The sequence below is a fragment of the Felis catus genome, chromosome B3, assembly GCF_018350175.1.
Source record: "Felis catus isolate Fca126 chromosome B3, F.catus_Fca126_mat1.0, whole genome shotgun sequence".
In the NCBI taxonomy this organism is placed as follows: domain Eukaryota; kingdom Metazoa; phylum Chordata; class Mammalia; order Carnivora; family Felidae; genus Felis; species Felis catus.
The window spans coordinates 101,694,511-101,719,065 of record NC_058373.1 but is presented as its reverse complement, the minus strand read 5'-3'; the positions used below and the strand labels follow the sequence as shown (position 1 = coordinate 101,719,065).

Below are 24,555 nucleotides of genomic sequence, written 5' to 3'. Positions count from 1 at the left end.
CATAGACGACAGGAATTGTGAAAAATCTTGTAGTACCTTGGCAGAACTTAACTCTTTCTTGCTCATTGAACTTCCTAAGCTTCTCTAGTAAAAACCTCTCGTGGTCTTAGCTGTTGGGCTTCTGCCATCTATACATACTATGTGGCAGAAGGCTACCTGAAGCCCACCCCAACTGAGCTGCCACTGTTGATTTATATGGTACATGGTCTGTGGCCCAAAGCTTAGGACATTCACCTAGAACAGTTCTCAACTGGGGGTGATTTCCCACCCCTGTGCCCTAGCAACATTTGACAACATCTGGGCATTTTTGGTTCACAACGGGGAGGTGCTACTGGCCTCCAGTGGGTAGAGGCCAAGGATGCTGCTGAACACCCCACAATGCATAGCACAGTGCACCCACAACAAAGAATTATTTAACTCCAAATGTCAGTATTGCTAAAGCTGAGAAACCCTGATACAGAAAATTTTTTTGATTCTGGGCACTTCTCACCAAATCACTGGCTGTATGTGGATCCAGACCATGTCTTCCCTGGATTACCGCAGTAGTCTCCTCAATGGTTTTCTTGCTTCTTTATCTCCCATGGTCTATTCTTTTGTTTTGTTTTACTTTTTTAAAATTTAAATTTTCATTTACGTACAATAAAATGCATTGTGTTCCGTGTACAGTTCTATGAGTTTTAACAAATGTATAGAGGTCATAGGACACTACCACAATCAAGATACAGAATGGCAGCTCAATTTTCAAAGTCTTTATTATGCTGTTTGGGACTGTCCCTCACCCGAGCCACTCTGGGGTTAATTTGAGTCTTGGCAATGGTTTATGTTGTAGTTCAGTTCTCCTAGGCTTTGCTATGCTTCTGTGGGTGTGTTCTGCACGTGTGGAGCTTGGGTATGTGCCCTGTGTCAGTTTTAATCTGTCCTCTTTAGGGCTTCGCCTACACCTTTGGGCTCCCAGAGGCCCCCTCTGCCTGTTCTTCTAGCCTGAAAGATGCGGATCTCCAGAGTATTTGCACTGTATACTTTCCTGTAGTTGTGTGTGACTGAGCTTGTCCTTCAGGCGAAATGACAAGAAAAAGGTAGGGAAAAAAAAGTCACTGGGATACCTCCATCACTCTGTGCACAACAAGGGCCCCTTTTCAAATTCCTTGCATCGATTTTCTCTCAGGGTTGAGGTGCCTGTGCCCCTGCCCTGCTGAGACAGTGCTAACACATTGGTGTTGCCCTCAGGGCTGGGCGAGGAGAGGAAAAAAGGGGTGGGGTGGGATGGGGTAATTCCTTCCACATTTTCCTGTTCCACACTCTTCCCTGATCCATCCTGCTCAGGCAATAAAGGAGAAAAAAACCAACTAGAAAACTCACTGGCACCATACTGGTCATTCTTCAGGATCTGCCTTCTTGTGGTGTGTAAGGCCTAAAATTAAGGTCTCCTATCATGTGCTGCCGTGACATTCAGGGATATTGGGAATGACCCAACTGCAAGTTGTTCTCCCTACTCTGCTCGCACAGATAAGATTCCCTAACCAGACAACCCTCATCATGGGGACCAGACACAGTGCCTGCTCATCCTTGAGTGGTAGGTTCCAGTTCCCTACCAGCCTGGGCACCACACCCTCTTGAGACTACAAAGCCTGCCTCACACAGCCTCTTCACTGTGCTCCCAAGGGCAGCTCCCTGTAGCCCTGCATGACATTTGCTGTCCCCCTCCCCCAGCCTGTGAGTACATGTGACTAAAAAACTGCCATCAGTCTCATCTGTCCAGTGTTAAGTTTTATGTGTTTGGCTATTCCCATAACCCTAGAGCCATCACAGACCCTTCACAAACAGGATGAAGAGGAGGCCATCAACCCTTTCCTTCTTCAATCCCCTGGCTATTTTGTTATTATTTACTCTTTAGAGTCCTCAGGTAGTTGTTTTTATGTTCTGTCCAGAGCTTTTAGTTGTAATCAGTGAGAAAGAAGAGACTGCAGCTTGGTTACTCTCTCTTGGCTGCCTCTGGAAATCCCTTTATCTCTATAGTCTAACCCAACAACAGAAGGATCTTCTTAAAAGGACACAGAAGTCAGAATGATCCTGCTAAAATGCATAAGAGACTACATCATTCCCCTCCTCAATCTCTCTCTCTCTCCAATAACACTGTATCTTGACTCCGTAAATGCCAAAGTCCCTATGATTATTTACAAGGCTGTTGGACCCAGGCCTCCAATTTTATCTATGACCTCATCTACAATTCAACACAGCTCATCCACTCCAGTCATTTGATTGCTTTTTTGTTCCCGGCAACAACCTGCATGCTTCTGCCTCCGGGGCCTTTGCAATGTTATTCCCTCTGTGTGGAATGTTCCCCCAGATATTCACATGGCTAATCTCCACAGCTTCAAATCTGTGTTCAGACATGACCTTCCTAGTGAGGACTAGGACTACTATCCTAGTTAAAATCACAAATCCCTCATCCCCTGTGTTCCCAATCTCTCTTTTCCTATTTCTCCCCTACCCCAACACTAATCACCTTCTAACATACCATAGTGTTTACAAATTTATTATTCTTATTGCCTGATACGTCCTCCTCCCATTAGAATGTTAGTTCCAGGGGCGCCTGGGTGGCGCAGTCGGTTAAGCGTCCGACTTCAGCCAGGTCACGATCTCGCGGTCCGTGAGTTCGAGCCCCGCATCGGGCTCTGGGCTGATGGCTCAGAGCCTGGAGCCTGTTTCTGATTCTGTGTCTCCCTCTATCTCTGCCCCTCCCCCGTTCATGCTCTGTCTCTCTCTGTCTCAAAAATAAAAATAAACGTTAAAAAAAAAAAAAGAATTTTAGTTCCATGATGGTAGGGATTTTTAGTCTGTTTTGAATCTTGGTGCCCAGGACAGAGCTGATTACATAATGGGCCCTCAGTAACTATTTATTGATGGAGTAAATGGGTGGGAATATATAAGTAATATAAACATACTTTAGCAAAGGTGCTGTTACAGAGAATAACGGACTTAGAAAAAATTCAGGCCAGAAAAGATTATTTTAGTTCTGATCTTCCCTCAATTTTTAATTAGAATTCTCCTTTACTATTGACCCTGATCAATAGTCAAATGCTTCCCTGGGACAAAACATGTTCTAGTGATCGCAACACAGCTTAGCGTTGATAGGTTCTTGACCTTTTTAGAGGGGTTAGCCAGGCAGAAAAGTTCTGGAAAAACATTCTGGAACTTCACACACGCATATCTCCCCACCTCTGTGAATGACCCAAGCCAGAATGGCATTTCTAAACCTCCTTTAACATAGATACCATGTTGTTGTTGTTGTTGTTGTTGTTATTGTTAAATTATGTTCTATAGACTGAGTTTGAAGTTTCTGTACATAGTCTATATTAATTTTATATCTCCCATAAAATAAAATAAATCATTTTCAACAGTGTCCTTTTCTTGTCAGTACACCCAGTGCAACCTCTCTTGGGTATAATAAAAGACTAGCTTGGGAAATGTTAAAAGAATAGAATGAAAGGGAAATAGATATACTATTTATTGGGTGTGATATCATGTAGCTTAATGTTAATTTTCTCACCTTTTCCTCTAATTCCTCCTATAAATAGAAATAGAGGAGATAGGAAAAAGGTGGAGGTGGAGGAAGAATCTATTTAAAGTTAAATATAATTGCTCATGGACCAGTAACATCATTTTCTCTCCCATCATTTGTTGGATGGTACTATGTGTCAAGCTTACCAGTCCTCTCTTCATTGTAAAAAGTATTATGGGGGCAGACCACTGTGAGGATGTAGTTGAATTGTGGAATTTCTAATAATTAATACTTTTATCTTTTCTAATTGATGAGAAAATATAGGTATTGTATCAAATCAGTTTTTTGAACCTTGTTTTAATGTTATTTACTAACATGCTAACAATTTGTTAAATTTAAACATTAAATACAAACTTTAAAAAATTCTAATAATTCAGTTTAGTACTAACCAAGAAGGATGGCAGTGGGGGCATGTTCTAACAATTTGTTAACTTTAAATGTTAAATACAAACTTTAAAAATTCTTTTTTTTTATTAATTTTTTATTTAAATGTTTATTTACTTTTGAGAGAGAGACAGAGCATGAGCGGGGAAGGACAGAGAGAGAGGGAGACACAGAATCTGAAGCAGTTTCCAGGCCCTGAACTGTCAGCACAGAGCCTGCTGCAGGGCTTGAACTCACCAGCCATGAGATCATAACCTGAGCTGAAGTCGGAGGCTTAACTGACTGAGCCACCCAGGCACCCCCCCCCCAAACTTTAAACATTCTAATAATTTAGCTTAGTACTAATGAAGAAGGATGGTGGTGGGACCATTGTGGAGTTTTCTTTTTCTTTGGTTCTTTCACTCATTCAGCAAATATTTGAGCACTTATTATGGACCAGGAACCATGCTAGCACTATGCTGTAAACACCATGATATCCTGCCCCAGGAAGCTTATATTGAAGGCACCTGTATGAATTCTAGAGTTCAAACTTTACTTCTTTGAAACCACTTTTCTCACCACATTGAAAAATAAGCTTGCTCCAATCAGTTCAACTCCTACAGAAACTTCTTAAAATGTCTTAGGCAGTGGTTCATAACACCATGTCGACAACAATCATTATTCAATTATATTTCAATAAATAAACACGATTGAGAAAAGGAATGTATTCACCAATCCTAGATGGGGGAGAGGGGTTTGGGGAGGGGTTCTGGAGAGGATGGAAGGAAAGGCAGGCATGCCTAGATTTGAGGGAGTTCAAATTTGGTCAACACACATATTTGCCATTGAAATGATTGTAATCACGTCAGCAAGAAATTGCTCTCAGAGTTTGAGGAAAGTTAAAGGGGAGCAAGGAACGGGCTTGAATGTGAAGAATGCCTTTTAGCACAGTGGCCCACTCCCAGTGAGACAGAACCTCCCTTCCCAGGAGCAGGAGCTGGAGTAGGCGGGCGCTCGCGTTCCGGCTAATTTTGAGCCGCGCCTCCCGCCGTCCGCCGTCACGTGCCGGCCCGCCCCGGGCGCGTTGATGGGTGGGGGAGACTCTGCCAGGCGCCGGGGCAGGAAGGGAGGAGGTCGTCGTGCCATTCTTAAAGGGGCCCCAGGGAAGGCGAGAGGCTGCTGACGGCCGGAAGGAAAATGGTGAGTTGCCGCCGGGGAGGGCGGGGGCCGGAGGGCCGGGCCAGCCAGCCTGGCTCTCCTGTTTGCCGGAGCCAGGCTCTGCGGGCAGCGCCTGGGGTGGGTCGGCGGCCGCTTCCGCCCCGGCTGCTGGCGCGTGCCCACAGCCAGAGACTTGGCCTCTGCCCGCAGCCGCTTCCACCCGGCCTGAAGGCAGCATCCTCCGGCCGGGCCTGGGGTCGACCCGCCCAGCGGATCCTGGGACTGGGGTGCGGCCAGTAGTAGGGTTGGGTCACCCTCGCCTGGGTCCTTCTGGATGGAGAGTGCCAGCTCCTGAACTGCAGGGTCGGAGGGGGCTGGAGGTCTGGCTCAGCGAAGTGCTCCCCTAAACCCCGTTTTCTTGCCAGGGCCCCGGCCAGGCCTGAGGGGCAGACCGGCGCTGAGCACCTTCCGCCTGGCGGCCTTTTCAGGGAGGATTCGGAAATTCAGATTCCATTCTCTCGGCCTCGCCTTAGCTTCTGTCTCCTCCTTCCTTGGCCTGCCGCTCGGGATTTCTCCGTATCCTTGCTTTCCTTGAGTCAGGGCAGCTGGAAACCTTTGACCCAAGGCTTTGATGCTTTAGCCTTAAAGTGCCTGTCAAATGCTTTAGTTTTGTTTGTTCTGGGGGCTTTAGCTTCTGTCCTCGAATGAGTTGAACCCCATGCTTGAAAATAAAGTGGAGAATTAAATCAATTGCCTAACAAGGATTTTTCTGGATCTTTCCTATCGGGTGTTTAAATATGCTCAAATATGCTCGTTTCTTTAATTAGAAACAAAACACAGCTCCCCACTGTCCTATCTCTGACCTGTCACTCATTTCTCAACCCATCTCCTTCGAATAGATCTTGTCATGGTCACCAAATCCAAGGGACTCTTCAGTTCTCATCTTAACTGACCTTTCATCTGCATTCTGGACAGTTTACTCTCCCCTTTTTGAAGCTTTCGCTTTCCCCAGACTTTCCCCTTGACTTCTTGTTTTTTTCTTACTTTTACTGTTGGTCCATATGTGTCCCATGCAGACTGTTCTTCCCTGGACATCACATGGAGGTGTTCTAGGCTCCAGTCTAATGCTGGGTTTTCCATTCTGTTTTTTTTTTTTTTTTTCTTTATCCATCTCTTCTTACATTCATAGTTTCAATTACCTCCTACCTATAAGCAGAAGACTTGTGAATTTGTATCACATTTGCTTCTGAGATCCAGTCCAGATCTCTATTTCCCACTATTTAGTTACCTTCTAGGAAGCTTTTCCCCACTTGGGTGCTTCAAAGCCACTTCAGTTTGTCCAGAGTAGAACTCATTCTCTTTCGTTGCAAACCTGGTTTTTCCTCAGTGTTCCTCAACTCAGTGAAAGGTATAATTTAGTCTGTTACACAAGTGAGAAGTTTGGAGTTATCTCGGTAACTCTTTTTCCTAAGTCACCCCTCCAATATCCAGTCTGGCATTAGCTCCTTTGTAGTGGTTAAGAGAGTGTCTAAGAGATCAGGCTTCACTAGTTGTGTTAACTTTGGGGAAGGAACTTAACTTCTCCAAACCTTAGTTTCGTGCAAAATGAGAATAATAAAACAAACTCATCCTAAGGAATTATCTCGAGCATGAGGGGAAGTGCATGTAAAGGGCATAGCACCATGTTTCTCTCACAGTGTTTAATAATGTGTTAACTGTTCTTAGCAATATTTCCTTACTTCTCTTGTTCCTCATCAATCTAAGCTACTTTTCATCTCTCACTTGGACTAGTCTTGCCAAGTAACTAGTCTTGCTCTATTCATCTTGGCACTCTGTTTCCTGCATGCAAATCTGATCATGTTTCCCATCACCTCTCTGCTTAAAACTCTTTAGTGACTTCCCTTTGCTCATAGGATAAAGACCAAAATATGACCCACGAGGCCCTATGTGGTCTAGTCCCTACCAACCTCTTCTTATACCATGTTCCTGCTCATTCTCTGTCCTACAGTCATACTGGCCTTTCATTATCTTACATGTACCATGATCACTTTAATCAATGGGTTTCTGCATAGGCAGTTTTGGTCCTTCAGATACCTTTTTCAGGCAAATCTTTTGTGACTATAGTGTTCTTCTCTGGTCCTAAGTTCTCATAGCAGCTTGTGTCTCTCTTGTCTAGTTCTTACTACAGGTACAAACAAATACACATTTTCTTACCTGATCCTTTTTTTTTTTTTTTTTAATTTTTTTTTTAACGTTTATTTATTTTTGAGACAGAGAGAGACAGAGCATGAACGGGGGAGGGTCAGAGAGAGAGGGAGACACAGAATTGGAAACAAGCTCCAGGCTCTGAGCTGTCAGCACAGAGCCTGATGCGGGGCTCGAACTCACGGACCGCGAGATCATGACCTGAGCTGAAGTCAGACCCTTAACCGACTGAGCCACCCAGGCGCCCCTTACTTGATCCTTTTGATGTAGGTCTGTCTTCTACTAGACTGTAATAGAAGCTCCCTGAGGGCAAGTCCATATTATTTATTTATTTATTTTATATGATTGTATTCGTAGCACTTACCGTGGTGCTTACACTCACTAAATGTTTCTTACATGGAGAAACCAATAAGTGAACAATCGAGCTCAACACTCCACTTAACTGTATATTGATATTTACCCACATAGAGTTGTTTGCAGGGTGTTATACTTACTCTTAAATGCTTCTGCTAACTGTAAGCAATTAGAATTGACTGAGCCTGCGTCCCTTTTCTTGTAGGAAGGAATTTTTGGCCTTATTATGGTATTGGGAGGGGTGAAAATGCCAAAACAAGCTCTGTAAATCAAACCACAGCATGATTTTCATTTGGTTTCTGATCCTCAGAATGTCAGGATTGCACAAGCAGCTCTGAGTGTCAGAGCTGGAAGGTAAGACTTTTGTGATAAGTTGTGGTCTTTGCCTAAACAAGAATCTAAAATATTTATTAGTTGCGCTAATGGGTTCTACCCTTGGTTGAAGAGAGAATGGAAATTCTAACTTTTTGACTTCTATATTTTTCTTGAAAATAGACTATGGTTGAATACTACCTTCAGGAAGCTCCTTATGACTTAACATCTCTTTTTTTAAGGAGAACTAATAGGATGCATGCACTTGACTCCTTATTTATTGGATAGGACCTTATTTATTGGACAATACCTATTGACGGGATGTCTTTTCTAATTGTAAATAGCATATCCTGTGGTCTGTCATACCTTACATATTACCAGTGTTCTGAATTAAAGGACAATTTAAAATAATAGCTATTTCTGATTTAACTTATGCCCTCATTTACCCAACCTGGGGTCAAAAAAGTAGGCTTTTATTAAATTTGTATTTTAACTTAAAATTGGAAGCCTTCAACTTTTTGGATTATAATGAGACATGTATTTAGCATTGGTTTCTGAAATGTTCTAATTTTCTTGAAGGAGAGGGAAACATGTTTGAAAAGATCAAAGAATGTGGACCTTCTTTTGGTACCTGACTCAATCAGACCTGTTGCGGGGGGAAAAACAATGTGGGGAATTTGAATTCTATTTGATTATTTGAGACTGGAATTATGGTTAGGTTTTTTAAGGTGAGATATTGTTATTATCCTTGTATTCTTAATGGCACATACTATCATTTTAATGATACGTACTAAAATGTATACAGTTGAAATGACTTTGGGCCTTTGCCGTGTGACTTCCATGGGGGGCAGTATGGAGGGTTTTGATGCAATAAGATCAACTATGTGTTGATAATGTTTGAAACTGATATAGTGCATAAGGTTCCACTATACTATTCTCTCTCCTTTTCTATGTGTTCAAAGTTTTACACATTAAGAAAGGGAAAAAAAAGATTTCTGTCCTCGTGTTTTCAATCAGTAATACATTTGCATTACTAAAAGAAGAGTGCTTTAGGTCATTTCCTTGCCAGATTTCTGGAGAAGAATCTCTAACATTTTTTCATAATTGTAAAAGGTTCTTTTAGTATAGTTTATATTTGTTTCATCTAGTTTTGCTTTCATAATTCTTTTTTTTAAAGAATTCATAATTCTCTACACCCAATGTGAGGTTCAGACCCAAGACCCTGAGATGAGCTGCATGCTCTGCAGACTGAGCCAGTCAGGTGCCCCGCTTTCATAATTCTTAATAACTTCTTTTTTTAATCCCCACAGTAATTTAGTTAAGATATAAAATGGTATTGGTATTTACTCTTGTGACTTACTTTTCTTACTTTTGTTTATTTGTATTTTTTCACAGTTGCGAGACACAAAAATGAACCAAGGTCTTATTAATTCTAAGTACAATAAAGATGATTTTTCCTGTTCTTCCTGCATAGTGCAAAAATGTATTTTCTAACAGCAGTGATCCTTGACTTTTCCTGTATTCTTCCCTTCTCTGGTTCTGATGAAATTGCACATTATTATATTTAGTTCTTTGAGATATTTATTAGCCAAAGAGAAAGTTAAGGCATAGCCTACACATTAGATGAGCAAATGTGTATGATTAATGTAGATAAAGGTTGGTAGATTTATTAAAAGCTCTAAGTGTTCAGGTGTTTCATGTTAGTTCACTTAATTGTGACATATGTAGATGTCAGTATGTTTTTAAAGGTATTAAGTTTTATAACTTTCACATGTACATGTATTGAAGTCATGGCATTTTATACATTTTTTTTTTTTCTTTTTTAGAGTGAGTCTTTGGTGGTTTGTGATGTTGCTGAAGATTTAGTGGAAAAGCTGAGAAAGTTTCGTTTTCGCAAAGAAACGAACAATGCTGCCATCATAAGTAAGCTAAAAGTGATTGCCTCAGTTACATGGTCTTTGTTGATTTTTATCTTACAGCTACATTGAATAAACTGAGACTTTAGGAAATAATATGCCTCCTCCTGTTTTATTTTATTTATTTATTTTTAACGTTTATTTATTTTTGAGACAGAGAGACAGAGCATGAACGGGGGAGGGTCAGAGAGAGGGAGACACAGAATCTGAAACAGGCTTCAGGCTCTGAGCTGTCAGCCCAGAGCCCGACGCAGGGCTCAAACTCACGGACTGCGAGATCATGACCTGAGCCGAAGTCGGCCGCTTAACCGACTGAGCAACCCAGGCGCCCCGCCTCCTCCTGTTTTAATCCTCCCCCTTCCTTTTAGATCACTTTAGAAAATAAGTAATATTTGTTATCATAGAACAGAGGTGGAGTGTCCTGCCTCCCTCCTCAGCTTCCTACACAGCTCTGGAGAAGATGATCTTAGTCACCTGGTCATGGTAGTGACCCATCCAGCTCCATCCTTTAACTTCTCAGGAGACTAAAAATTTCCTGGTCATTCAATCTCAGCCAGAAACCTTTGCCTGCACCTAAAATGGTAAAATGTTCAGCATTGTCTTCAAAGTGATTTGGGGCCTTATTTCAATTCTAGACTTGAACCCCAGTTTCATGGAGAGTACTTTTAAGTGTTACCAACTTCTGACAATGGAAAGAATGATTTGCATATAGCCTCTTCTGCTGTGAGCTGTAGCTGATGTTATGCAGATTTCTTTTATATTCTTAAGTAATATTTAAGATGTGGGTGATGATTTAGGAGGATGAAGGAAGGGCAGGGGGGTAACAGTGTAGAACTCTATAACTATGCTTAATAGAGAGGCATCCAGCAGATGTGAATTAACAAGGCAGTGACAACTTGTCACGAATGTTGGTTCTATTACAAATAAATACTACAACGTAGGCATACAGTTCTTAAAAGTGAACATTCATGTCAGTGCCATTTTGCTGCAAAAGATAAAGCTATTTCAGATCTTACTGTATCTTACAGAATTTACTATGAAGTTATTACAAACGAAAACTGGCCAACATTTCAGAGTAATGGAAAAGTATAAAGGCATAGATTATCCAAACATTTTTCAATTTGGCTTAAGGTTATGTTACATATATTTGCATATAGATATCACTGCTGTTTGGTAATTCTTCCTGTCAGAATAATCATACTGCGCTATGAAATCTGGACTCTGGAGAAGCTGGAAATCTAGTGGTGGTTCTATCCTAACCCCTGGTCCGCTTTTCCTTTGCAGTTCTGACCGTGCTACATAGACCACGCTCCTTTATAGTCACCCTTTCAGACCTTTTTTTTTATTATCAAGGAAGTTGCATTTGAGTTACAAAATTCTTCAGATACACAGGAAATGCAAGGAGTTGATGTAAAATTCTAAATAAGCAAATTAGGTGATGAGAATTGTGGGTAAAAGCCTTTAAATGCTGACTGCTTGAAAAGCACAGCTAGCTAATTAGACCATAAACTAAACTGCAAATGAGTTTTATGTTTGTGTTTCTTAATGTTTTAATTTTAGATGCCAGAAAAAGGACTGAGACTCTGTGGGTTGGGTAGATCAAGGTCACATTAGAATCACAGTTTACTTATACTGTATTTTTATTTTAGTGAAGATTGATAAGGATAAACGCCTGGTGGTACTGGATGAAGAGCTTGAGGTTTGTTTAATCAGCTAAGTACAGTTTTATGGTTAAGCAATTACTGTTGCCTGAAAGATGCGGTGTTAGTTACGTCTCCTTTTAAAATGAGTCTAAATACATGCTCATTATGCATGAAAAGCATGTGCTAATTATTATGTAGCATTGTCTTGCTAATTTAATCACATTCTTTAAAACATTAATGAAACCAATGTAGTAAGTGGTCGAAGATAGGGCTACACGTCCAGTAAAAACTCAGTTAACTTTATAACTTCTAACTTGTTCGGCCAGTAATTAAAATCTAAAATGCTATAACCTAAGCGTTTAGTTTGTCAAATTAAGTAACTAATTTAGACTGAAAAAAAATTAACTTTTTTCTCTCTCCAAATCAGACGCTCCTTTGAGGAGTGGCCTATTATCTTATTCAGAATTTCTTGACAGCTGGAACATGAACATGGCTATTTAGATAATAAGTGGAACTAAACTGAGTGGGCTGGTGTGGGCTTTCATTGGCTTGAGGGTTTAGGAATCTCAGCTTATATACAACGTAGTAACCTAAAATTTTATGTTGTGGGATGTGGTTATGAAGTTATATCTGTTAATAGAATGGGTACTTGGTATAAGTTATATCTGTTAATAGATGGGTACTTGGTATATACTTAAGGTATTATGAGTAAGAAAATGTTTAAAAAGTTTTTTTCTTTATGGTGCCAGGGCATTTCACCGGATGAACTTAAAGATGAACTGCCTGAGCGACAACCTCGATATCCTTTTCTTGGTGCTTTAAAAAGATTTGTTTCCTTTAGTGGTCAGAATTTTATTTACGAAGTTGGTTTGTTCAATTTTTAAAAGACCTATATTTTACAAAATTTTCTCCTACACCATGATTACAATCAAAATATGTATGCATGGGGGCACCTAGGTGGCTCAGTCAGTTAAGTGTCCGACTTCAGGTCAGGTCGTGATAGCAGGGTTTGTGCGTTTGAGCCCTGCATGAGGCTGTCTGCTGTCAGCCCAGAACCCACTTTGGATCCTCTGTCCCCCACTCTCTCTACCCCTCCCCCACTTATGTTTCCTCTCTCTCTCTCTTTCTCTGTGTCCCTCTAAAAAAAAATGTATGCACATATTGGACTAAGAAAAATGGGAAGCTGATGTACTAGTGGGATGAATTATTTCCTTTTTTAAAAATTCCTTCTATTATGTGGTTACAATAAAAATTTAGAAAGAAAACCTCCATACTAAATCTACACTTTTAATATATTTTTGAGAGATAATATGATTTAATAACTTAACTTTGGGGCTCGTGTATACTTTTATGGAAAGATAATGATAATAAAAGTATGGCCCAAATGGATAAGAGAGAAATTTACCACTCACTAGCTCCCCAGGTGTATATTTCTTTCAGAACTTTGTCGGTAGATACTTGTCTCAAATAGAGCAATAATTTTAGTTTCTTTAACTTGAGAAAAACCTTCATTGTGTATAGTTATAAATACCAACATGATGATGGAAGAGTTTCATATCCTCTGTGCTTTATTTTCTCCAGTCCTGTTGGTGAGTGAATTCCTTTATATAGTATATTTCGTCCTGATCTAATTAAACCATTTTTATATAAGACAAATTTTATGCTTGTTTTAAAGATGTAAAGTGTTGACTTAACCTAAATAGAGGTATGTGTGCATGTGCACATGAATTCATCCTTAGAAAGAAGTTGTTTTCTTAGGATACATTTCTAGAAGTGTAATTCATCAGTCAAATCATACATACATTTAAGGAATATGAAACGTAGTGACATTTTAAAATACCAGCATACATTTTCTGTTTTAGTTTTGTGTGTGAGTACATGAACTTCATGTATAATCATGATATATATTTGTGTTTATGTGTAAAATAGTAGTTACGGATGATAACGCCTATAATCTTGAGAATAGTTTCAGAGTAGCTTACATTAGATATTAAAGTCGCTTATTGTTATTCAGGGTATATCCATTATAACCAGAATTCCCAGTACTGTCACCATTATGCCCACAACTCTGAACTCTAAACTTTACTATTTGTATCCTTTACTTAGCACTTAAAATAGTAACTTTTGTCCAGGGTGCATCTCCCCACACTGATCCATCACCATCCCCAAACCTATATATGTTAGGCATCCATAAAATTGACTTTGATATTTAATGTCAAAATTAAAATAGTGCTGAAAAGTTCTTAAGTATTTATGAGGTTGTAAAAGATCTACAGCCTCATTTATTTTTGTTGACCTGCAGCCTTGTTTGTCATTTAGCTATGGCTTTGTGCAGACAATATGCAATGTAAGACTCTCGAAATACACCCATACACACTGAGACTGAAGTTTTTTGTAAACTCAATAGCATAAGAATATCCTAAATGTGTCATTTTTTTGAAAGTAAAAAGTGAAAACTCATCACTTTTTAAATTTCTAAGTCTCATGTCTATACTAATCTCTTTTCCAGGATGTAAGCCTGAACAACAGATGATGTATGCTGGGAGTAAGAATAAGTTAGTCCAAACAGCTGAACTAACCAAGGTGGTATTTGTATTTTACTTGCTTGTTGAGATAGTATTTTTCCCTTAAGAGCAATAGCTAAAGTAATCTGAAGAGTTAAGTATTTTTTTTGCAGGTGAAAGTTATTTAGAACAGAGCAGTGAACTTAGAGAGTTTTATTGTTTGAAAAAAAGAATGATACAAGTCATTAATCAAAGTGTGTTTTTTGAATGGAAATTACAAGTTAACTAGAAGCAATCACATTCAAAATATAGGCAGCTTTAGAAAAGCCACTGCAACTATTCAATCTATTGAGAGTTTTTTTATCTTCCGTAATGTAGTTTCTAGTAGATAAAAGTAAGTATTGAAGTTTCTCATAGCCCTTTACCATAGCCTAAATGAAACAAATTCCACATTATGCAGTTAACTATCTTGTTCCCAAGTCTAAAGTTAAATTGTTAAGAATACTTACTAGCTTTATTAAACTAGAACATTCTGTTTTATATGAGACACTGTCCTTATGCCTCCACTGTCCCCATTGTTTTATGGCATTTTTTGAAGTTTAATGGTAAGAGAGATACCTGTTCTCGAACTTTATTTAACTTCCACGTATTAGTTTGAGTTGTAAAAGTGTGTACTTTTAAGGTTTTGAAATGGACCATTACATCACTGAAATAATATTAAATAACATTGCCTTTCAGGTTTTATTTTAAGAACAGCATCAGTGTTTTCTCCTTAGGTGTTTAATCATCAATCCAGGAGATGTCTTTCATTCCCCCCTGCTTTTACCTTTAGCCCATGTGATTGTCATTGACAGCCCCAACTTATAGACCCTACTTTTTCTCATTTGTACCATAGGAACACCCTGGAGTTGATCTAAGGGGTGGGTGATTAGGAAGGACAGCCTCATTTCTGTTCTAATCTCACACACACCATAAAGTGCTGGAATTAAGGCATTACAATTTATAAGTGACTTTTACAAATAATCACATTGAATCCTCACCACGACACTGTGAGGTTGATGGTGATATTCCTGTTCTGTAGGTGGGAAAATTGAGTTTCAGAAGATGAAAGACTGGCCCAAGGTTGCATAATAGTAAATGACAGAGCTAGGATTCAAACCCACATCTGGCGTCAATCCCATCCTTTCTGCTCTATTACATGGTTTCTTTATAGCCATTATACTTCCCCAGCCTGTGTGTGTATAGAGATTTGTGGCTGTGGGCCTGTAGTCCGTCCTTATCAAAACATTCTACAGCTTGTATTTCCTCCAACTATGGAAGACCAGTGTATGTTCTTCCGGTTCCTAACTAATTGATTGATTTTAGTTGTGTATACTTGGGGTATCTCTTCTAGTGGGTAAGATGTACAGAACTGTTCTTTTAGAATATTTGTAGATTTGTGCTTTTAAGAGAGTTTTGGTTTTATGCCATCTTGATGGCTAAACTTTGGTAACTTAGTACTTAGCATTTTAAAAAAGTAGAGGTTGGGGCACCTGGCTGGCTCAGTTGGTAGAGCGTGTGACTCTTGATCTCACGGGTGTTAAGTTTGAGCCCCATGTTGAGTGTAGATTACTTTAAAAAATAAAAAATAAAAAAAGTAAAGGTATATCTAATTTACATAGATAAGTCATGACCAACATGAATGAAAGGAAGGAGAATTTGATATTCATCACTCATATATATATTTTTGAGAGTGTTAAAGTATGACGTAAGGTTTTTTTCTTAAGGTATTTGAAATAAGAAACACCGAAGACCTAACTGAAGAATGGTTACGTGAGAAACTTGGATTTTTCCACTAATGTGAACTTCTGTGTTTCTAAAGTATTTATGTATTAACCTGACCATACTGGAACCAGACATAAATACTTATGCCTAAAAATGCACTGTTACTTACAGTTTGTTTCCTGCAGTAAAGAAAAATTCTTCGTTTGTTCAAAGTTTGAACAAAGGGGAAATCATCTTCATAGTAATGAAACTTTGTAAAGTGTTTCCTTATATTTGTAATTGTTAGGTGGACTACTTCTCTCCAGGGACTTTTTGCACTCTTGTGACTAATTTCTATAACTTATGGTTCAGAATTTGTTACTATTTACAGACACTATTGGAAAGTGGGTATTAGATTGTGATAGACAACAGTTGCCTCCTTTTGACAAATACTGGATATTAGCAGTTTATATATGAAAATAGCGTATTATCACTTGTCAAATCTTTGAAATTAATTTGGGGTAAAAGACTTGAATGACCCAATTTTGAGCCATGAAAAGTAATTCACTGTAGTATAATCTACAAGTACATTTTTCATCAGTTCATGCCTTCTCTGGTTTCCTGTATCTTTTTAATCAAGTCCAGAAACTTTGTTCATCAGCCGTTCATTCTTAAGGTCTGGGAGTTAGATGTTATAATAGTTATGACTATTAGGTTTTCTTCTTAATAGAAAATAGCATCTTAGTCTTGGAAATTGATAGGTTGGAACTAATCAAGGGCTTCATTCCTGGTTGTGTCATAGCTAGATAGTTTTGGATCTAGGTTGATAACACTTTAATTATAAAGCACCTCTCAGTGTTGTCCTGTGAACACTAGTTACTTTAAGTGTGTTAATACTGTGCCTTTGATTTGTTAGCTTTAAAGTTAGTTTAAGACTTTTACACTGCCAGTATTCCAGATTTGGTGAAATTAATACTTTTGTAAAGGGTCCAAGTAAAACAATTTTCTAAATGTGTTTATCTGAAATTTGTAATAAAATCAACTTCATATTTTTAAAATTCCAACTATCTGCTTGCATTGGTGAATATATGGCAGTTGAGAGTTGTAACTTTGGGTATATTTATGATTAGTTTCGTGCCATAGGAAAAATTATTTATCTTAAAACCTTGGCCAGAGTTAATAACATTAACACATCAATAGAAATTGCATCTTCTATCCTAAATGTCAGAAGATATTCTAAACCGTACGTCAGTCTTGTTGGCATCTTTGACATGAAGCAAGGATTCTAATATGTAGTGTACTTTAACAACATGTAAGTAAGTGTTGAACTTAATTTGACAAACAGTGTTGAGACTCTAAAGACTAATAAAATTTGGTGAGCAGATTCTTATATTAAGAATGTCTTAGTCATTTCAAAACTGGAAAGGCATTTTTTTTATGTTGGCGTATTTTCCATTCATCCATTCTTTACATTTTCTTTTTGAGGTTTCTGTGCCAACTTTAATAAAGAGGTGAAGATAGTTGGAATTTCCACAATATTGAATCTTCTGTTGCCAGTGCTGTTTGGCTTCACTAATCTAAAAAACAGGAAGCAATAGGAAGTTAGTTGGAGATGAGGAAGTGCTAGAGTGGGCATTTGTTTTGGTTATCGAATGGGAAAGATTCTCTATTCCAATTTCTGGAGAGAGCAAGAGAGAGAGAGAGAGAGAGAGAGAAAGAGAAAGAGAGAGAACTTTACCCAGGAAGTTTGAATTCTTTAAACAGCTATTTTGATATTGGAGAATAATGCTTCTAATTCTGTAGAAATGCAGATATATCCCAAGTGAATGGAGAGTGTTTTTAATGTTTTTAAATGAAGGAAATGAGATTTCGTTTCACCTGGTTTGCAGCAATAAGAGAAACTAGTGCTGCAAGAATGTATTTTTTAATGAGGTTCCTTTTTTGTCTTGCCTGTTTTTGTTTTTTTTAAACTGAAAGTCCTCACTGACCTCCATAAACAGAACTGAGTTCCCCTGTTCTCTAACAGGGGCAAAGAGCTATGATAAATCATGCTTTTTTGACCTTGTTTGATTCCTTGTCTATAACATGTATTTTACAAGACAGTAAATAAGACTGGGGAAGCAGTAGAATGTGTTTTTACTCCCTCTGTCCTCTAGGGAGACTTCTAAATTGTATGCTCCAGAGTGTTCTCAGACTTTTATATAAATTTCCTTTCCATCTAATCAAACTTTTGCATTGTTCTTTTCAAGTATGTTTCTATTTGCTCTCTTTTTCTGCCTTCTCTCAAAAAGTAACTCCAGATTTGACAATTGCAGTTTTTACATTCCATAGCTTTCTGGTGCAGCTATTCTCATTCATATCTTAATCTTTCCCTGCTGGCATCAGCTTTTTTTCCTGGGAACCTCCTTCATGGTCTTCTAAGTCAGCATTAGTTTTGAAATTGTTGGCCTTGCATAATAAGTTCTGCATAGCATCCAATGTAACGATAGAGCCAACTAGTAATTCTAGCATGTGTTTAGTATGGTTTTTGTGGCAGCATAACTGACAGATGAAGAAAACTGTTCTCAGGTTACTATGCTGAAATTCCAAAATGTCATTTTGAGTAGTATTCACTTCATTCTGGTATTGAAGCAATCATGTTAGGAGAAAGGTTCTTAGACTGTTTTTGTTTAATTGACTTCTAAAATAAATGTTCAAATTGTCTGTTTCTAAAAAGTTTACCAAATGCCTAGTGCAGTTAAACATACTCTTGTTTAAGAGGGTGTTGCTAAATTTTTTATTATCATTACTAAATAATCTTTGTAGCAAAATGTCTGTCAGCACTTTTCTGTCCCCTTTTATCTCCTATTTTCAGGAGTCACATGTAGCCATAAACTGTATCTTGGTCCGACACTTTAAAAATTTCCAGTTAGAGGAGTTTATTGCCAAATTAAATTTGGCTGTCTTTATTCCCCACGTATATAGATAGTAAGGAAGGTATACTTAAAAAAATGTTTGGACTCCTTTAAAACCTGAGCAATGTCATTAATCCATAATGTGGACTAGTGATGAATAGATATTTTCATAAGAGTTTAAATGCTGATATTTGGTGGAAGTAGAGAGTAACTTGTATTCTATCAATTCAAATATTCTTAGTACGGTTGCTTTCCCTGTTTGTTCAATAGACTGATAATACTGGAATCTACAGAATTTGAGCCTTTACAACTTATGTGAAGAAGTGTCTCAAACATTTCTGGACAAATCTCATTTTGTATTTCTGGAAGAATGTAAATCTTATAGGCCACTTAACATCAATGGTCCCAAGTTGAATATTCTTGAGAAATTTGTTTCTTGTTATGCCATTTGACATTTCAAATCCGTGACCATGTTCCTGTTAATATTCAAAACAACTATGTTAAGGTTGTGATAGAAACTGTGTTTTCTTGCTTTTTGGAATATAGTTCATACACGTATATTACTTGAATATTGTTTGAGATCACTAACTTGCCAGGGCAGTTCCCACTGACCTAGATGGTCCAATATAATCTCATTCAGGAGGCTTGAAACATTAATGGTTTAGTCTTGTGAACTTTAACAGTTCCCTGTCATCATTTAACAAAATCAACAACTGGCACAACTTCTTAAGCTGTGATTTCAGTCTCTGCTAGTTCATATTGCATGTTTATTTTGGACAGTCTTCTGTTAAGCATGGTGCTTGTACTGGTTTAAATAAAATGTTAACATGAAAAGGCTTCTGGCTTTTCTTTTTTTTTCTCACCTCCTCTGCCTTTTAGAGTTACTTTTACCTGCCTGGCTCAGTTGTGGTCTTTGCATGAGCCACACAGATTCAGTTTACTTTCTCTGGAAAAACTGAAAGGCAAAATAAACAGGAATCACTTGGCAAAAATAGGATGGGTGAAGGAGAATGTAACAAGATTATAAAAATTTCTAAAACTTGGTCTGATGCTAAAACGATTGTAGTGGCAGAGGGCGTTCTTTCTTTTCTTTCTTTTTTTTAATGTTTATTTTTGAGAGAAAGAGTGTGAGCAGGGGAGGGGCAGAGAGAGGGAGACACAGAATCTGAAACAGGCTCCAGGCTCTGAGCTGTCAGCACAGAGCCCGATGTGGGGCTCAAACCCACAAACCATGAGATCGTGACCTGAGCCGAAGTCGGATGCTTAACCAACCTAGCCACCTGGGTGCCCCCAGAGCCCCCTCTTTCTGAGGGTTGGTTGGTTGGTCAGGATTTTCTGGGTTCTACCCCTATCAGAAACCCTCCATTACTTATTTTGTTTACTTGCATGCAAAGGTACCTAATTCTAGCACAACCTCTGGTTTCACCTTCCACGATTCCCTACATTTACACTCCAGCCTAATGGAACACCCTTCTTTCTTGGGCACATGCTCTGGGCCACATCCCCTACCAGCACCCTCCACATGCTGCTGCTGCCTGTCAAAAATAACAATCTTCAATAATGATCTCAAGTGTCATTTGAACTGTGAAGTCTATTTGTCAAACTAAATATAGTAACTTCTTTAGGAAAATAAAACACAAAACTTTTATTAAACCAGTATCATTAGAGAAGGGCGCCTGGGTGTCTCAGTCAGTTAAGTGTTTGACTCTTGATTTCGGCTCAGGTTGTGATCTCACCATGGTGAGACCAAGCCCTACATCAGGCTCTGCTGAGTGTGGAGCCTGCTTAAGATTCTCTCTCTCTCTCTCTCTCTCTCTCTCTCTCTCTCTCTCTCTCTCTCTCCCTCTCTCCTTCTGCCCCTCCCCCCCCCCCCACGTGCATGCACATGCTTTCTCTGTCAAAAAAATAAAAAAACCAATACCATTAGAGAAAAATTAGAAAATACAAACAGGGTGCCTGGGTAGCTCAGTTGGTTGGGCGTTCGATTCAGCTCAGGTCATGATCTCACAGCTCATGAGTTCAAGCCCCACGTCAGACTCTGTGCTGACAGTTCAGAGCCTGGAGCCTACTTCAGATTCTGTGTCACCCTCTCTCTCTGCCCCTCCCCCACTTGTGGTCTGTCTGTCTGTCTCTTGCTATCTCTCAAAAATAAACATTAAAAAAAATACAAACAAAAGGAAGAAAACATCTGCTCCAAGAAATCCATTGTGATGTTTTTGGTTATCGGTTTCTCTGTAGGAGGAATCCTCTGGCCCCACAGTTTTTCTGGGAACCCTAAATAATTATGGAATTATATTCTTTTTTTTTTTTTAAGTTTATTTATTTTGAGAGAATGAGAAAAAGGGAGAGAGGCAGAGAGGGAGAGAGAATCTTAAGTAGGCTCCACGCTGTCAGTGCAGAGCCCCACATGGGTCTTGATTTCATGAATCATGAGATCATGATCTGAGCAGAGATCAAGAGTCCAACGTTTAACAGACTGAGTCACCCAGGCACCCTGTAACTCATTTTTTTCAGGTAATAAAAATTCCAGTCTAGGGGCGCCTGGATGGCGCAGTCGGTTAAGCGTCCGACTTCAACCAGGTCACGATCTCACGGTCCGGTCCGTGAGTTTGAGCCCCACATCAGGCTCTGGGCTGATGGCTCGGAGCCTGTTTCCGATTCTGTGTCTCCCTCTCTCTCTGCCCCTCCCCCGTTCATGCTCTGTCTCTCTCTGTCCCAAAAATAAATAAAAACGTTGAAAAAAAAATTAAAAAAAAAAAAATTCCAGTCTAGTTTAATGTCAAAAATGTCAATGTCTTGCTTCCTTTAAAGCTCCCTCCATCGGGGCACCTGGGTGGTGCAGTTGGTTAAACGTCCGACTCTTGATCTCAGCCCAGATCACGATCTTGCAGTTGGTGAGTTCCAGCCCTGCATCAGCCTCTGTGCTGATGGCGCTGATGGCAAGGAGCCTGCTTGGGTTCTGTCTGTCCTCTCTACCCAACCCCTGCTTGTCCTCTCCTGCTCTCTCTCTCTTTCAAAATAAATAAACTTAAAAAAAGAACCAAAATAATAACAACCAAAAAAAATCTCCCTCCCTCATCTCTCTTTCCGAGCCTCTACTTTCATCGAGTCCACTTCAGGCTGAGAACCCACTGTGGGGATGGGGTGTGGTCTGTTCCTCGTTGTCCTGCTTTGCTCCCCCACTCCCTAGTTGTCTCTGGGCCCTCTGGGATTAGTGGAGGGGTGCAACTTAAGGGAGCAAAAAAAGACTCATTAACCTGGTACAAATGTAATCAGAGTTGGGGCCTTCTGGGGTGCGGCCAATGTCAAATACCAATTCTGTTTCTCCATTGAATGCTTCTGTGGCTCTTTGCCAATTCCCATTGAGGACTTTGGCTAGAAGTCCCTTGACATGGGTCATGTCTTCTATGGCTAGTGGCTTTGCCACTGTCCCTCCCAGGTCTTAGCTTCTGGTAGTCAACTCTGGCATAGGCGCCCTGCTTCTCCAGATAGACATCTTGAGTTGTGTCCCTTGTCCAGCTCCCTTCCTCAGCCCACAAGAAACATGCCTCTTTGCCTTGCTGCCATCAGGGAGGGTACAGTTTGCTTCCTCTGTCATCAGTGTCAGCTCTCACATCTGGCCCCTGCATGGTTCTCTGGTCTCATTTGTCCTATTCTCCTAGCCCACTACACCCGAGCCATACTGGGCCTATTTTTATTTGTCAAACACACCATGCTCAGGCATTCTCACTAGCTGTAGCTTCTTCCTGGGAAGATTGCCCACTCTCCCTTCTCTGCGCTCACCTCCTCCATATTCCTTTGACTGGCTTCTTTATTCTGAACTGAGCTTAAATGTTGCCTCTCACAGAGACTTTCCCTGATCATTCATCCTAAGGTAGCAACACAGTCACCATCATATCACATCTGGATTTTTTTCCTTTTTTTCTTTTCTTTTTTTACATCTGCTCTAATTCTCTGCCTAGCACTTACCACCATCTGATAGTTTTCTAATTTATGTAACTGGTCTGAATAGGGAATCTCAAATGTACTCGTGTAAAAAAAAAAAATTGGGAGGTGTTTTTCAAAAATTGCTACCTCTGTTCCCCATCAAGCCTCTTTTTTTCCTCTGGTTAAAAAGCTTCCTTGGTGATCTATTTCCATCATATTTCAGGCTGGTTGTTATAAGTCCCTCTTTCTATTGCTAAGATTCAGTTCAGATTCATTTTAAAAATCCAATCTTGTACTTGAATCAAACCTCTTCTCTCCTTCAGCACACGCTGAATTTGTGGCTTTGGGGAAGGTAGGAGGAAATACTTGCCCTCAAGTCCTGTTCTCTTGTTCTGCCACTGGCACTTATCCCCCTGGTGTGGGAGAAGGGAGGGAGAAGACGTTAGCTTCTGTGCCTGCTCCTGGTGAGAAGACTAGGCTCCTGGATTGATTTCCTTTTTGTGGATGCACATGTTGTTGGTAAAAGAAGGTTGTGGTTCTTTTGGATGTCACTGCTTCTCTATTTAACACTGATTGGCCATGAGTTCCAAGAATAGGGCAAGCATTCAAATGCTGATTCTTTCCTCGAAGTCATCTTTTGCATCTTTGGATGGCTTTTTAGGGTTTCTTCATGATTACTCTTTCTATAACTTCTGTTTTACTTGGATTAATAATGACCCCCCCCCCCATTTTCTTAGTTTTCAATGTAGTTATTGCTTTTTTCCTGAACACCTCCAACAGATTAGTCAAATGCCTAGCAATTCTTCCAAATGCTTCAACAAATAAAATCTGTCAGTTCCAAAAGATTTCAAGTATGAAAGGAGAGTCGAAATTACATACATTTAAGTAACTTGTAGTTAAATAACTCTCAGTGGAAAAAAAAAAATCTATCAGTTCCCCCCTCCCCCCCCCCCCCCCCCCCCCCGCCTTCTTAGAGACCTCCTTCCCCACCTTCCATCCTTCCTCTAAAATCTGTATTGGATGCTCTATAGGCATGAGCATTTTGTTCTGAAGCTTCTTAGCTGGAACCATTTGGTTGGGTCTCATGTATTCCCTACCTTGTTAACTCATTTTGCTGAAGCTCATGGTACATGGGAGGAGAGTTTTCATATTTCAGAAAATGTTTTTACTCCATCATCACAATTGATTGGTGGTTCAGCTGCTGTGACAGATATTCTCTGATTGTCTCTCCAGAACCTGTCAGTCTCCACCCTTCACTCTGGTCTCTGTCCCCAGGAGGCCAACCTTTAGGAACTACATCAGCTGGCTCCCTTGCCCTCAGGTTTCTGCTGGAGGTCAACCAATCTCTAGGGAGGATGGAAAGGGAAGACAGGTATTTATTCCCTCAATCACAACATTAGGGCCTCGGCAGGCTATGGCCCTCCATTGAAAGTCACTTATCTACTCAAGACAGTCTTCTCTTTCTGAATCTTGGTAACCACTACCTTCCTTCCTTCCATGGACTTCGGGATGGGAACACAGAGTTTTTAAGACTGTGATATCTCTTCTCACTCTGTAGTTTTAGCCCTTTATCAAATCCTTCTCGAATTATCTATCCCCTTTCCCGGGTTGAAATTCTAGGGTGGAAATTATCTTCCCTCAGAATTTTAAGGGCATTGCTCCTCCACCTTCTAGTTGCAACATGCTGTTAAGAAGTCTGATGCCAGTCTGACTCCAATTGTGTTGTAAGTTATGTTTTTCCTTTGGGATCTTCTCCCTAGTTATGATATTGTGCAATGTCTCCATGATGTGATTCGGTGTGGATTTGGTTTCATTCATTGTGGTAGATATTTGATGGACTATTTGAATCTGGAGATTCACATTCTTCAATTCAAAGAACAATTTTTTCCCATTATTTATTTGGTAACCTCCGTATTTTTGCTCCCTCCTAGCACTCTTACTGGTTTGGATGGTGGACTACTTGCTCTGACTCTC

General features: G+C 39.7%; 1 protein-coding gene across 3 annotated transcripts; it reads left to right on the top strand.

The window, feature by feature from the left end:
• Positions 1–4,974: 4,974 nt before the first annotated feature.
• GMFB (glia maturation factor beta) lies at positions 4,975–19,488 on the top strand. 3 transcript variants are annotated; one of them, XM_045059934.1, is made up of 7 exons: positions 4,975–5,125; positions 9,781–9,877; positions 11,520–11,569; positions 12,263–12,312; positions 13,017–13,102; positions 14,023–14,096; positions 18,925–19,488. In XM_045059934.1, the coding sequence occupies exons 1-7, from the start codon at positions 5,123–5,125 to the stop codon at positions 18,952–18,954; spliced, it is 390 nt and encodes a 129-aa protein (XP_044915869.1). In that variant the 5' UTR covers positions 4,975–5,122; the 3' UTR covers positions 18,955–19,488. The 3 variants fall into 3 exon arrangements, with proteins under 3 accessions (XP_044915869.1, XP_006932931.1, XP_003987698.1); XM_006932869.5 differs by having other exon boundaries at positions 15,784–19,488; XM_003987649.6 differs by having other exon boundaries at positions 4,976–5,125; positions 13,020–13,102; positions 15,784–19,488.
• The last annotated feature ends 5,067 nt before the right edge of the window (positions 19,489–24,555 follow it).

Excerpts from the sequence above, each read along its gene's own strand:
- GMFB (XM_006932869.5), top strand. Across the intron at positions 12,313-13,016 it reads CTGCCTGAGCGACAACCTCG|AACCTTCATTGTGTATAGTT; the intron begins ATATCCTTTTCT and ends TAACTTGAGAAA. Across the intron at positions 13,103-14,022 it reads TATTTTCTCCAGTCCTGTTG|GATGTAAGCCTGAACAACAG; the intron begins GTGAGTGAATTC and ends TCTCTTTTCCAG.